The following is a 14801-nucleotide window of genomic DNA, read 5'->3' as shown; positions in this document are numbered from 1 at the left end:
ATTTATTTTTATATTTATATAATTTGAGTTCATTCTCTACATGTATCACTTAAAAATTATTTAAATAATATTTACTAATCTAATCTATTTAGCAGTGATTCTTTATTAACTTTATATTAGAACTTATACCTTTTTTTTTTTTTTCTTTCTTTAATTTCAAAGATAAGTTTTAAATACTTAATACCTAATACTTAATTAATATATTTTTATTCAAACTAAAATGTTCAATATTAACTTATGTAGTTTCGTCTATATTATTATCTGTAATTGCTATATAACTCATTTCATCTGACATTTCATTTGAAGATGAATTGTGTACATTATAAACATGTTTCTTAAGCCACTTTATATACCAATTACAATGTACAAATATTGTAAGTGATATAGGTATCCATAAATAAGTAATTGATCTATTTAAAGAAGAGTAAAATAACAAACAATAACCCAATATATGATATATAATACGGAATAATAAAAAATTTAAACAAAACATTTGATTTATGAACACAGTAAGATGATAAGGAAATATCCCACGATATGAAATGAATATAGTAGGTATCTCTTCAGGTAATGCAATAAGGAATAAATTGCAAGCATTTACTTTAATAAGATATAATAAGAATATAGTATAAGCAATATGATGAAAAATACCACTAAAAATAAACATATTATTTGGAAAATAAATAAATCCATAAACTAAATCCCAAAAAAAAGTTGCAAGAAATAAACAAATGATATATATATTGTAATATTGTGTATTATAGTCTAGTAAGAGTTGAAGATTCATATTATTTGAGAAATAAACACTCCATAAATTATATGCTATGGGAATAGATACAAGTGAGGAAGTAACAGATAATATAAGACCAAATAGACATCTCATTTGTTTAGGTTGAAGAGAATATTTAATTTTAATATAATGCCATATAGATAATATATATATACTAGCAAAGGACCATGGTAAAATATAGATCCAGAAATTATATAAATTTGTAGGTAAGTATAATTTAGATGACATAATATAATGATTATTTATTAAGTAATAATATTCATAATTATTAATTTATGAGGATATAATAATAATATAACATACAATTTGTGACTATTGAGAATATTTTATTTGAAGTATTTATAGAATATGGTTTAAACTTGGCGGTTTTATATGTGGGTCAAAAAAAAAAAAATATATTATTAATCAAATACATGTCAAAAATATTAAATTAGTATGATAGAAAAACCAAAAATATTACTAATTCCTTGTATTAAAGTGATTAGTCAAATATATTTATATGGTAATCTGTTAGAATATAAAAAATGGGATCATGATAATTTTATATTATATATAAAGCTACTAAAAGAATACATAGGTAATAATTTTTTAGGAGTAAAAGATTGGATTGAATTTTCTATGGGCCAGGATTTCATATTAAATAAAAATGATGATATTATAAACTCAGATATCATAGATAAAAGTAGAGAATTCTGGTTACTTAAGAAAAGGATACTTGGAACTCAATTACGACAACTTTATAATTTTTCATTTCAAAATATCCCATTATATTGGAATAGTCTAATTTCTTCTATATTACTTGGTTTATCTAATATATCATTTAAGAGGATTAAGGGTATCAATAATACTGATATTTGCATGTATGATGTTACAGGGCAAGGTACCGAAAATATAAATTCAGAGACATACAATCTTTTTAAAAAAAAAAATAATATAAATAAAGAAATAAATTTTAAAGAGAATAATTTTAATGATGTATATGATTATATTAATTTTGATTGTATAAAATTTAAGAATGGAAATAATAAAGATAATGATTTATATGGAGATACATTTCAAGTAGATTTTGGGGTATTTTCTATATTTTTAATGTTTCAATTTATACTTTTATCAGTGGATATATCAGATTTATTATGTTTTGATTCAGTTATTCTAATTCAAAAATTTATTAGAGATAATATATCTACACTTGAGTATATACTTAATGAATATGAAAATAAAGAATATATAATAAAATATTTTTTTAGATGTATTTCTAGAAATATTCAAGAAGAGGATCAAAATATTATATATAAAAATTTAGGTAATTTACAATCAGTATTTAATTATAGAATTGTGGATATCAATGAAGAAAATTTAGAATTAGCTATATATATACCAACTGAAAATAATCCAATGTTTAAATACAAGTATTTGAAAGATTTTTATTGTATAATTAATAATATGGATAGAAATATTTATTTAGATGAATATATATATTGTTATAATGAACATAATGATAAAAAAAGTAAAATAATAAATGATTCTAATATAAGAAATTTGATAATTAGGGGATGTTCTAAAGTAAAAATATATATTTCAAGACCTTTGGAAATATTACATATTATAGATTCAACTGAATGCTATATTTATTCAACAAATATTATTGGATATGTTTCTTTGGTAAATAATCAAAATATAACAATACATATTGATTGTATGTATTTGAAAATGTATCAATGTAATAATATTTCAATATTTATTCATATTCAATTCTCTCCTATAATTTTAAATTGTTTTAATATACTTATTGGACCATATAATATATATACAGAATTTAAACAAACTTCTTATGAAATTTCATATGAAATGAAGTGTCTAAGTAATGCATGGATGAAACCTTTTATAAAAGAGTCAAATATATATAATAATATATCAACAGGAGTAAAATTTATAGATCCAGAAAACTTCTTTATAGTTCATTTAAAATTCGAAAATAGACAAAATATAGAGAATAAAAAAATATTTTTACCTGAAAATTACTCTTTAAATATTATTCAAAGAAAACATAATTTAAATATTATTAGAACTCAAAATAAATCTGATAAAGAAATACTAATTAATAATTTTATAAAATGGCTTAAAAATAAAGAATTGGATATTTTTTGATAATAGTGATATATACTAATATATACTATTAATATAATTCAATATTTAAAAAAGAAAAAAAATTGAGTCCTTCAATCATATATACAATATAATTTCTTAATACCGCTTACCTAATTAATATTTACTATATTGACTATTAACAAATAATGTGAAATATGATTTTCTTTTTTTAAATATTTAATGGATACAATATTTAAATCAGAAATAGTAGATTTAGCTAAATCTAAAAGTAATCTTGAAGACAAATTGTGGACTTTGTTAGTTAATGGACGTAATAATCAAACTTATATAACTCATAATGAAATTTTGAATATGGCTAAGGTCTTAAAATTAGATCTATCAGATATAGAAGTTCATAGTATGATAAATTGGGCAAAGAAACAATATAGGGAAGAACAGGAATTTAAGATATTTAATTCAAGTTATATATCTAATAATTGTCTTAAGGAGAAGACTAGTACTAAAAAGATGCATAATGATTCTAAAATATTTTGGGAAGATGATAAGCAAAATTCTTTAAATATAGAAATATCTAATAATAAGAATGATAATATTAGATATCAAGATGAATATTCTGAATTGTTCAAAAATACTGATAATCCATCTCAAATATCTTATGAAGAGTTTTGTTATATTTCCGAGAAAATAAAATACATAGATAATAAAAAACCGGAAAAAATCAATTTTGCAAACTTAAAGTTATAAACTATTGGAACTCATATATATAAATATATTATACTTTTTTCTTTCCTTTAAATCACTTTACGCACATTTCTGTCTTTTATTCGCCAAAATTTAAGCCCCTCTCAATAGTTCATATTATCATTTTAATTTATATCTGAAAAATGAATGTTAAGGATGAATATTATGATTATTTATACAAAAGTAGGTTACATTTTCTATATATAATTATGAGGTCTTATAAATTGAATTTTATCAACTTTATAGTTGTTTTAATTGGTGATTCTGGTGTTGGAAAGTCTAACCTACTATCAAGGTAAGTTTGGTTATAATATTCTAATAGAATATATAATTCCAAGTGATAAGTAAACCTTACAATTCTGTAATATATACGGTTATATCTTAAAGTACTATATATTATATGATAATAAAATTCCCATTATTTTTATCTTACTCGGAATTATCATGTGAGAATCATTGAATACCGCTTTTTAAAATTCTTTTATTAATATTCAGATTTACACGTGATGAATTCAACTTAGAATCAAAATCAACAATTGGTGTGGAATTTGCTACGAAAAGTATCATGACACAAGGAAAGGTCATTAAAGCTCAGATATGGGATACAGCAGGACAAGAAAGATATAGGGCAATCACTTCAGCTTATTATAGAGGAGCTGTAGGAGCCTTATTAGTATATGATATATCTAAGAGATCTTCATTTGAAAATGTTGAAAGATGGCTCAAAGAATTAAGAGATCATGCGGACCCCAATATTGTAGTTTTACTAGTTGGAAATAAATCTGATTTAAAACATTTAAGAGCAGTAACACAAGAGGAAGCTTGTATGTTCTCTGAAAAAGAAGGAATGGCATGTATGGAAGCATCTGCATTAAATTCCTCTAATGTAGAACAAGCATTTCATAGAATTCTTTCTGAAATCTATATGCTTCGAAGTGAAAGACAAATAGCAAGTCAACATGATTTAACAAAAACTACTTTACCTATAGGTAGTCAAGGAGTACGAGTAGATCCAGTTAGAGTTGATCTTGATTCTAAAGGTCTAAAAAGGAAATCTAGTTGCTGTTAAACATCTATAATGCTTTATTTATGATGATGATGTAATATTTCACTTTTATTTATTTATTTATTTATTTATTTTACAATTTGAATTTGTTAGGTTAAAGTCCAGATAACTCCACGTGGCCGTGTCACGGCATACATTAAGGCGCCATATTTTTTTTTTTGACAAGCCTAAAGTGAAAATTAAAGATAGTTCTATAGAGGATAAATTTAATAAAAAAGTTATAATAGTATAGAATGTATTACTCTGAAACATTAGGAGGATTAAAGAGTCAGACAAAAGAAAGATCTAATGGTTACTGTGATAATGTGTACTTGTATACTAATAATCTGAATATTATAACTGGGAATCAGCAATTAGAATATGGATCATATTATTCTGAAAATGGAGATTATTACTCTTCACTTGGTAAAAATTATAATAGTTGTGAATATAAAACAGATACTGGGAATAATTTTGATAATTCATGGACAAATATAAATTCTTGTAATCAATATTTAAATAATACACCCAACTTTAATATGACGAATAATTTGAATTTAATGCATAATAGAGTTACAAATAATTTAGAAATAGCAGGTTCTAGTAATTTGAATAGTAGAGATGTACATAGTACATCCTTGGATATGTTTAAAAATGAGATAAATAATATACCTATATTTAATGAAGATGAATTACAAATCTTAAGTAGATGTTTACCACATACTAGAATAAAAAAGATAATGAAATATGTTGGTTCAGTAAAACATATGATTGGAAGTGAAGTACCAGCTTTATTAGCTATTGCTTGTGAACTTTTTGTACGTGACTTGACAAATTCTTCATGGAAGTATACTCAAGGTGCAAAGCGTAGGACCTTACAAGCTCAAGATATAAAATCTGGATCAAATAGTGATATAAGATTTAGAAAATTATTTAAAAGTAATCCAGTATTATCATTAAAATATAATAACTATTACTATAGCCCATCTTCTACAAAGACAAATATAATTTCGAATACTCCATGTTCTATATATAATAATTACCAGCAACAATGTAATTCATCATCTATTACAATTGAAAGTGGATATAGATGTATTGATAATACAAAACATGATAAATATTTTCAACAAAATTGTAATTATTCTTATGAAGTTGATGGTAGATATTTATCACAATCAATATATTCTAATAGAGATAGTTATAACTCTGATAAATATATACAGAAAAATAATATAAATACATCTAATTTTGTAGAAGATCCATCAAGATCTAATTTAAACATGTCTATACAACAGCATACTTAACTTCTCTTTTCTTTATTCGGAAGAAATAAAGACAACTGATAACAATTGTTCAAGTTATTATTTTTATTAAGATTCAATTGTTCTTTATAAGAAATTAAAAATTTATTTGTATTATAAGATATATATTGTAAGTTTTATGGATTACATTATACCATTTTCCAACTATTTCATTAGGGATATTTCTGTTAAATTAATTATATATGAGAAGATATTTATTATTATATAGTTATAAACCCCTCTATTTAATTTTAATATATAAAAAGTTAATTTGATGAACTTGATTTTTAAAATAGAGTAATGATTTTGAAGGTAATAAATTAGTTTAAATATTTAGAGATAAAATATTCTGAAATAGGGTATAAAATAAGTTTGGAGTAATTTAACCATTAATTTTTGTTTCTAATTTTCTTTTTTTCGAAAATATTAATAGATTGTATGCTGCTATGAAATTTTAATTTGCATGCAAAGGCGCTATGAACGTTAATGGAGTTATTTACTCAATACTTTTTTGGTATCCTTTACCGGTATAGCATGCATCCCCACTAGTCTTTTTTTTTTTGTCTTTAAATATATTTTTTGATTTGGAATTTTTTTAGTATACATAATTATATTTTGTCGTAATTATTTGTCGTAGGTAAAATAATAAGTATAATGAAGAAATTAGATGGTTTCAGAAACAAATTCTCAAAAATAATAATTTTGGGTATATTACTAATGTAAGCTTATTATTAAAAAAAAAAAGAAGTTCATATTTATACATATTATGTTATGTATAAAAAAACTTAAATTTTATTTATAAATTTATTGAATTTGGAGTTAAATGATTTTTATTATTATATTTTAGGGTTATTTTGAGTATGTTTCTTTATGATTCCAATTTGAATCCTCTTGAAAATTTCATTGGAAGGGTAATTTATTTGTATACTTCATATATCAGTAATTTTTGGTCATTAGAAACATTAGAACAAGTGGAAAATTATAGAAACTTGGACTGTACCATTTTTAAGATGTTAATGTATGGATTAAAGAGAGACAACGTTGGTTTAGTAGTTGAGCATAATATAGGATATGGAGGATTAACTGGTTGGAATATTCTAAAGCCATTAAATAGTATAAATTCTGTTGAATATTATGGAATTAAAATAAATAATACTGAACTTGATCAACTGGAGGATAGGACGAATGAAAATATAATAGTTAGCTTTTATGCTAGCAAAAATTTACTAAATACTTATCCTCATTTATTAAAAAAATTAAAACAAACCATAAAATATAATATAAATGAAGATGATAGTGACAAGAATAGTAATATATCATGTTTTTCATCAATTTATCACAAAGAATCAATTATTAAGGTTATAGAGGAAAGTAATATAGAAAGAAGTTCAGATACAAAAGTAGAACCATTTAAATTAAAATATGGGGAATTAAGTGATAATATTGATACTAGCTTATTTCCAAGTATTGTTGTATTAATACATGGAGGTGGTTTTGTACTTGGTGATAGATTTACTTATGATATATTACTTAAGAGACATGCAAATGTATTGGGAGATTCCCCAAATCCAAGTGTTGTTGTATTTATTGAATATAGAAAGTCACCTAAATGGAAATTTCCGGTTCCATTAGAGGATATTATCATATCTATGGCATGGTTACATTCGAATGCATTGGAATTTGGTTTAAATCCTAATAAAATTGCTTTAATTGGAGATTCTGCAGGTGGTAATTTAGTTGTTTCATCTTTAACTTCTTGTTTTGATATCCAACAAAAAAAGCAGGAAAAGTCAATAAAATTTTGTAAATGGGTTGATTCAGTTAAATATATTGGTTTAATATATCCAGCTATTTGTCAAAAGTGTGTAACAAATTCAAAGCTTCAAACTATTAAGCTTGGTTTTTTAAATTGGAATGCAATGGCTTGGTTCGAAAAACAGTATCAATCTAGTTATATTGAAGATCATTTTGATTGGAGATCTCAACCACTACTAACACCATCTAATATATTAAAAAAACTTCCAATCACAAATATTGTCTTGATTAACAAAGATATATTGCAAGATGAAGGTTATTTGTTATATGAAATACTAAAAAAATTGAAGGTATTAGTTTCAGTTAGAATTTATGAAGGTAAGATAAGTTTATATTAAACAATAATAATCAGGTAGTAAAATTATGATAGTATTACAAGTAAATACTTGGTAAACCAAGGTATTTATAAATTTGTTGGCTGATTTAATTTAAAATGAATAGCATAGATGAATCTGAAATCTGTAATAATTGATTTTCAGATAGTTTATTCCCATTTTATGTTTACTTTTTTTTTCTTTTTTTTTTTTTTTAGGATTTCATGGAATCTATGGAAGTTATTTATTTAAAGGAGGAAATGAAGCTTTTATTTGGATTAACGAAGGTATAAAGTCACTTTGGTCTAAAAAATATTTATAGAATATACTAATGGACAAGCTAATTTCTTTTAGAAAAATAAATACAAGCAATATATACTGTAGAATCAGGGTTCCAGTACTTGTTTATATATATTGTTTATGGTATCAGTTCAGTAGATATATATTAGTTAAAATATTTATATTATACACAATTGAAATATAAATTATAATTAAAATAGAATAAACTAAACAAGATTAATATATTTCAAGCTATGAAAAAGGTAATTATATTGACTATAGCTCTTACTATATTATTAAAGTCAAGTATTTCATACTTAGTTGATATTTATATTCATTATACTATTATTTTGTTATATTGGATTTTATTTCATTATTCCCGTTGATTTTACTTATCTCAAATTACAATTTTCTACTAACATATATGAAACAAGACAAAATAACATACATCCACTAATATATATATCAATATAAATTCTTAATTATTTCAGATCTCTTATGAATTTGGTTCAGGAATATTTACTAGAATACAATGAAGTTATATAAATGATAATAGATATTATTGTGGAAATTAGTATCACTTAATATAAAAATATCCCTAGAGAATGATAAATTCGTCAATATTTAACGTTCAAAATAATATATATATATACTTAGATTATTTCATTCTAGATAATGGAATTATTGTATTAATAATCTATTTTAAAATAAATCTTGAGTAAAAGACTAATTTAGGAAAAAGTTATATCATCAACATGTATATTAGTTAATTTGGGATTGTTTACTCTGAGCAAGATTTAAAATTTGTTTCCAATTATCATCTCTTTTTTGTTGAATCACCTCTGATTTCTGGATCTCAACATTATTCTTTTCTGTAATCTGTGCAAATAGTGCTGGATCTGTCTCTGCTAAAACTTTGTTCACAACAAATGTAAGTCCATGAACTGTTGAATTCCAGTGTATCTTCTTATTTTGTGAGGCTAAAGCCTTAACTAAAACAGGATAAATTTCACCCTTGTATGTATTTATTAAATTCACGATAACCTCATTATTCCATAAATATAAAACTCTCTCAGCTACATGGAAATGTGGACTTTGTATACAAAATGCTAGTCTTTCAAATATAGGTACTAATATAGGCTCAATATAATTTGTAGGTGTTATCTCAAGTAATTCTTCTAACTCATTTAAGAATAATATTTGTTTTGATGAGTTTGTAATTGGCCAATATCGCAACATTCCCTTAATAATAGGAACAGATAATTTTGTATCTTTCTCAATATATTGTACTAAACAATAAATTAATTGTTGATGGAATGATGCAATACATTTAGCTTTATGTAGTGGTATAAGTGCAGTTTCTAAAAATATCTTATGTTCCTCTTTTAACGGTATTGTAAAACCATTCACAATTGAAACAAATATCTCTAACAATTCAGCAATACCACGGTGTGGTTCACCATCTATTATAACTCTAAGAAATATATGTTTCATTGCTTTTCTAATACAACTTCTTCTAGGCATTATTTTTCCATATATCCTATGTAATATAGTTTTTAAATAATCTCTTTCACGTGGATCATAACTCTGAAATAAATCAATTAGTTTTAATATAAATGCATTATCAATGTACTTCTTTGCAATCTTTGTACCAAATTGAGAACTTATTACAAAACGTAAAAAAAATTCATAAACAACTAATAAATGTGGCCAACTAGGTTCTAATGATTGTTCATCTTCATCATATTCTAGTCCTGTATTATTTAAAGATCCAATATTATTTCCATTATTATTTATATTACTACCTAAATTTGAATTCCCACAATTCAATATTCCATTGTTATTATTTAAATTATTTGATGCAAGTTGACAATTGTGTATAAATGATCTAAATATATTGCTTGATATCATCAATAAAACATCCGGAACAATACATTCTTGAAATATATGCTCATTATTACTTATATATTCCACTAATTCAAGCAAGGTCTCTCTTTTCTTTTCTTTTAATAAGCTGGCAGAATTATTATTAAAGTTAAATATAATGCAGCATGCTCTTAATTTTTGTCTAAGTAGGTCTATATGTTCCTCAGGTTTAATGACCTGATGAAGTAGTGGTAACAAACTATATGGATCATCAATCAAGATATGACCAAAATTCGTTTCCTTTAGTCCAAAAGGTAAAGTATCTAATGAGGTAATATTGAAAGCAGAAATGATGTTAGGAGTAAAATTCAAAACATTATTTGAAGTTATTCCTTGATTATTATTTATTATTAATAAAGTATCCTTATTATTCATTACTAATTCTTGTTCTTTAACCTTATTATTTCTGGCATACTCTGATAAATCTGTATGTTGTTGATTTTTTGGTTCCTCAGTATCACTATCCAAGTTTGAATTTAAGGTGTTAAAATCTCTAATAAAAGAAAAATTTGATATTCTTAAAAATTCATTAGGTGGATACAATACTTCTACATAATGTTCTGAATCCTTAAAAAGAGTACCAATAGCTTCTTTTGAGCTATATGAATCATTTACTGACATATTTGTGTATTCACATATATATTTAGAAATCTCAGAAGTATTCATCCCCTTAGGTAGATTTTTCAGTAATTCCTCTTTTTTAATATTATCCAATACTTGAGCCCCCAACTTATCATTAGTTGAATGATCATCACGAGATAATGGTGTTACTTGTTTGGCAAGAATATCGTCACTGTTGTTAGTAATATCACCACTTTGATTACTCGTAATATCTGCAGTATTTTCACAACTTGCAACACGACGTCGCAATGATTGCAAAACTCTAAAGAAAATAAGAAGTTTAATAAGAATATGATCAGATAATGGTATAGGTATAAGGGAAATAAATAACAAAGCCACTGTAACATAAATAATTCTGACATAAATAATAAAAAGTAAAGTTTAACTTACCTATTCATCAAAATACAGTGATATTTCTATGCCTGGTTAGATAAATGTACGTGTAGATCTTCAGATACCCATACATAATTGGATTAATTGTGTTCCTTCTTCTCTACAATTTTTACAAAAATTAGGGGGAAAATCAGCGCCAGATACTGGCGCCGTTTAGTGTAGACAGCTGTAATTTTAAGGGGACCCATTTTTAGTATTAACTAGAAAACTCAAATAAAAGTTAAAATTAAGATCTTATAGTATTTATGTATACTAGTGCTTATTTATTCAATGGTTGCTATTCCTAGTAATTAAGGATAATCTCCTGCATCTACTTTATTATTTACTTTATAGAAATTAAAACGAATTTTGATTTATAATCAAAATATCTAAAGAATAAACTGTAAATCTTCTAAAGTTCCAATAATTCAAGACAATATCATTGTATATTTATAAATTTCAAATATTCTGCACTTCCTCCCTACTTTTTCTAAAAAAAAGGGGATAAAGAACAAGAAGTTACACTGTTAACTATCTTCTATAACAGAGCACTTTAGTTCCAATAATCTTTAATCTAGTCTTCTAATGTTGAACAATCCTTAATATGAAAAGTATATGAAGTGTTACTTTTATTAAATATATCTGATAATCTTGCATTATATATATTTACTAAGTATATAGATGTAGATAATATAAGAAAATTCCAAACTAAATCTTCAAATTTCATTGAAATAGTAATATCATCAATATTTTCTATTGTAATTCCACATAAATCATGTAATAAATCCTCAAAATGATTTAAGATATATTGTTTTCTATTATATTCACTAATAAGTGATTGAATAAATGAATATGAATCTTTATACGAGATTTCTGTATGGTTTGTGATAACCATATTTTTTATAATTTCCTCAACTTCCTTACAGAAAATATTTTGCATTTTATAAATAGTAGAACCATTTATTATACAATAATAATGGGCAAAAAAAAAAAGTGTACTCAGTGGATCAAATGACTTCCTTATTAATAAACCATTTTCATTATAATTTAAAGCAATATATTGATCAATATCCCATATATAGTTTATTTCATTTAATTCAATAGTAAATTTATTAGTAGTTTCATCATAACATATAATAAACCAATCAAATTTATTTCGATTATAAGGATATTCACTATACATATATTTAACTATTGAATTTATATCTTCTAAATAATTTGAGTTAATATTTGCATTAAATATACATGGTAAAAGTGGTAAAATATTTAAAACATTTATATGATTCATAATGCAATCTTGAATATTTGTCAATATATTTTCTATAAAGGAATATTGAATAATATGATCACCTATAATAATATATTTAGAATTAGATAATTTAATATTTACTTTTAACCATTTAAGAATACTATTATTATTTGATATATTTACACCAATTGTATTTAGAATTTCTCGTAGTTTATTAATATTTATATATCCATTATTTAAGATAAAATCCTGAATATAATTTGTTTGTTCAATATAATAAACTTGTGGTATATATATATTATCATGACTAATAAAACCAAATATAATTTTTGAATTAATATATTTTCGAATAATATTCTCTATATAAGCTTTATCACAATATGTACAATCTAATATATTATCTATTAATACTGGTTTGATTGCAACAGATAAGCATCCACGTATTATACTAGAAACAATATCAATATATTTAATAGATATCACCAATTGCTCCTTATTAGTTTTTTGGATTATTTTACCTTGAATTAGTCCACTATTTATTTTCTTCACTAATTCATCTTTCAAATATTCAACAGACAAATTATAGATTTGACTTAATTCATTTAAAGACAAAATACCAATATTTTGTAAGTCTCTACTTATCTTTTCAAATATATTATTAGTATAATTATTTGATATAATATCTCCATTATATATTAATATTTTGTTGCAATGATCTGTTCTCTGCAAGTCTTTAATAAGTGCATTTATTGTATCCATATTAACACTTAAATTTCTAGCTGCAAATGATATATTTAATCTACCACTAGATAATTCTAACATAGAATAAATTTGTTTATATAAAGCATCTTTAGTATAAAATACACTCCCATCAGTTGAATTAATTAATTCTAATTTTCCTTTATTAAGTAACTTGCATAAAATATCCACACAGACATTTTCATTAAGATGTATAGATTCTTCTTTATTCTGTAGAATTTCTAATAAATCCTGAAGTTCTTCAATCTCACTCATACTTTTTTTGTCTATAATACAAAATACTTTTATCTGTCCCCATATGTAGACCTCAAGCGCGAAGACAGTATTAATATAATTTGAAGTTTGATAGATTATAGTTAATACATATCGAAAGTTTATTTATTTGAATATCAAAGACTTCTCTTATTTATGAATGAACTTGATGAATCTTTGGATAGTTTGGAAGAAAAAAGAAATTATCACATTGAACAGCTGAAATTAGTTGAATATCAATTAACTATTAGTGGTAATGAAAATAATAATATATTAGTAAAATTAAGAGATGATCTCATTGAGATAATAAATTTAACCAGTGATTTGATTAGATATAAATCTAGTGTAGAATTAAATAAATCAACAAATATATCTGCAATAGTGCCTACAAATAATGAAAATACAAATGAGGTTGCAAAAACTGAGATACATTCAAATTTACCATTAACTAAATCCATTAAGTTAGAAGATTCTTTTGACCACACCTTACCATCCATAATAGATATTAATGAGAAGTCTTTTAATATAGGTAGAACTGTAGAATTAAATTCTACAGATAATTATAAAAAATATGCCAGAATTGAATCAGAATCGGGGACAGGTTATAAAGTACGCTTATTTAGTAGTAATAAAACCATTGAAATATCTAAGGGGAAAGTCCATTTATTACCTGAATTGACCAATTTAAAGAAAGGTGATGATGCAGAAGCACTATATAGTTATGATGGATGTTGGTATGCTTGTAAAATTAAAGATGTAAGACAAAATGGATATCTTATTGAATATTCTGGATATGAAGAAGATGATATAGTTCCATTTGATAGAATCCGTATACTAAAGAGATCTGATAAAGTACTTGATAATGAATCTAAAATCCCAAATATAATTACTCCAGCTGGATATAAAATTCCAGAGAATTTGATAATTAAACCTACTGACTCAGAAAAAGTGAAATTTGATAAAAGAAGAAAAATGTCCGCAATTAAGAAGCAACAGCGTAATGACTTCATTGAATCTCGTGCCATTAGAAGACAAGATTCATGGAAAAAACACATAAATTCTGTTAAAAAGGCACCAATATTTAATAAGATATTACCAAATTATAAATAAGTCGAGATATTGACAATATACTTTTTCTATGATTCTTATTTTATTTGATCAATAATGCTTAATTATATTTAGAAAATAAAATTTTACTGAACAAGTGATTTAGTTCTGTAGGAATTTA

The 14801-nt window shown here is 23.9% G+C and overlaps 9 protein-coding genes across 9 annotated transcripts; 6 read left to right on the top strand and 3 right to left on the bottom strand.

Moving 5' to 3' along the window:
* Positions 1 to 235: 235 nt before the first annotated feature.
* On the bottom strand, positions 236 to 1018 carry cand_010380 (uncharacterized protein; the record flags this gene model as incomplete). The annotated part of the gene is made up of 1 exon (XM_067211277.1): positions 236 to 1018. The coding sequence occupies one exon, from the start codon at positions 1016 to 1018 to the stop codon at positions 236 to 238; it is 783 nt and encodes a 260-aa protein (XP_067067078.1).
* A 207-nt stretch (positions 1019 to 1225) lies between these two features.
* Positions 1226 to 2938, top strand: cand_010370 (uncharacterized protein; the record flags this gene model as incomplete). Its single annotated transcript, XM_067211276.1, has 1 exon — positions 1226 to 2938. The coding sequence occupies one exon, from the start codon at positions 1226 to 1228 to the stop codon at positions 2936 to 2938; it is 1713 nt and encodes a 570-aa protein (XP_067067077.1).
* Positions 2939 to 3118: 180 nt separating this feature from the next.
* Positions 3119 to 3643, top strand: cand_010360 (uncharacterized protein; the record flags this gene model as incomplete). The annotated part of the gene is made up of 1 exon (XM_067211275.1): positions 3119 to 3643. One exon carries the CDS (start codon positions 3119 to 3121, stop codon positions 3641 to 3643), a length of 525 nt encoding a protein of 174 aa, XP_067067076.1.
* Positions 3644 to 3783: 140 nt separating this feature from the next.
* cand_010350 (Rab11 protein) lies at positions 3784 to 4709 on the top strand (the record flags this gene model as incomplete). Its single annotated transcript, XM_067211274.1, has 3 exons — positions 3784 to 3823; positions 3887 to 3935; positions 4136 to 4709. The coding sequence occupies 3 exons, from the start codon at positions 3784 to 3786 to the stop codon at positions 4707 to 4709; spliced, it is 663 nt and encodes a 220-aa protein (XP_067067075.1).
* Positions 4710 to 4939: 230 nt separating this feature from the next.
* Positions 4940 to 5989, top strand: cand_010340 (uncharacterized protein; the record flags this gene model as incomplete). The annotated part of the gene is made up of 1 exon (XM_067211273.1): positions 4940 to 5989. The coding sequence occupies one exon, from the start codon at positions 4940 to 4942 to the stop codon at positions 5987 to 5989; it is 1050 nt and encodes a 349-aa protein (XP_067067074.1).
* Positions 5990 to 6996: 1007 nt separating this feature from the next.
* Positions 6997 to 8930, top strand: cand_010330 (uncharacterized protein; the record flags this gene model as incomplete). Its single annotated transcript, XM_067211272.1, has 5 exons — positions 6997 to 8119; positions 8154 to 8179; positions 8334 to 8402; positions 8616 to 8657; positions 8886 to 8930. 5 exons carry the CDS (start codon positions 6997 to 6999, stop codon positions 8928 to 8930), a joined length of 1305 nt encoding a protein of 434 aa, XP_067067073.1.
* A 226-nt stretch (positions 8931 to 9156) lies between these two features.
* cand_010320 (protein phosphatase 2A regulatory B subunit) lies at positions 9157 to 11339 on the bottom strand (the record flags this gene model as incomplete). The annotated part of the gene is made up of 2 exons (XM_067211271.1): positions 9157 to 11203; positions 11332 to 11339. The coding sequence occupies 2 exons, from the start codon at positions 11337 to 11339 to the stop codon at positions 9157 to 9159; spliced, it is 2055 nt and encodes a 684-aa protein (XP_067067072.1).
* Positions 11340 to 11887: 548 nt separating this feature from the next.
* On the bottom strand, positions 11888 to 13576 carry cand_010310 (uncharacterized protein; the record flags this gene model as incomplete). Its single annotated transcript, XM_067211270.1, has 1 exon — positions 11888 to 13576. The coding sequence occupies one exon, from the start codon at positions 13574 to 13576 to the stop codon at positions 11888 to 11890; it is 1689 nt and encodes a 562-aa protein (XP_067067071.1).
* Positions 13577 to 13729: 153 nt separating this feature from the next.
* Positions 13730 to 14683, top strand: cand_010300 (uncharacterized protein; the record flags this gene model as incomplete). Its single annotated transcript, XM_067211269.1, has 1 exon — positions 13730 to 14683. One exon carries the CDS (start codon positions 13730 to 13732, stop codon positions 14681 to 14683), a length of 954 nt encoding a protein of 317 aa, XP_067067070.1.
* Between the last annotated feature and the right edge of the window lie 118 nt (positions 14684 to 14801).

Source organism: Cryptosporidium andersoni (assembly GCF_001865355.1).
Source record: "Cryptosporidium andersoni isolate 30847 chromosome Unknown contig_73, whole genome shotgun sequence".
Classification (NCBI taxonomy): Eukaryota; Apicomplexa; class Conoidasida; order Eucoccidiorida; family Cryptosporidiidae; genus Cryptosporidium; species Cryptosporidium andersoni.
Note: the sequence above shows the minus strand (reverse complement) of the source record. Positions and strands in the feature narration are given on the sequence as shown.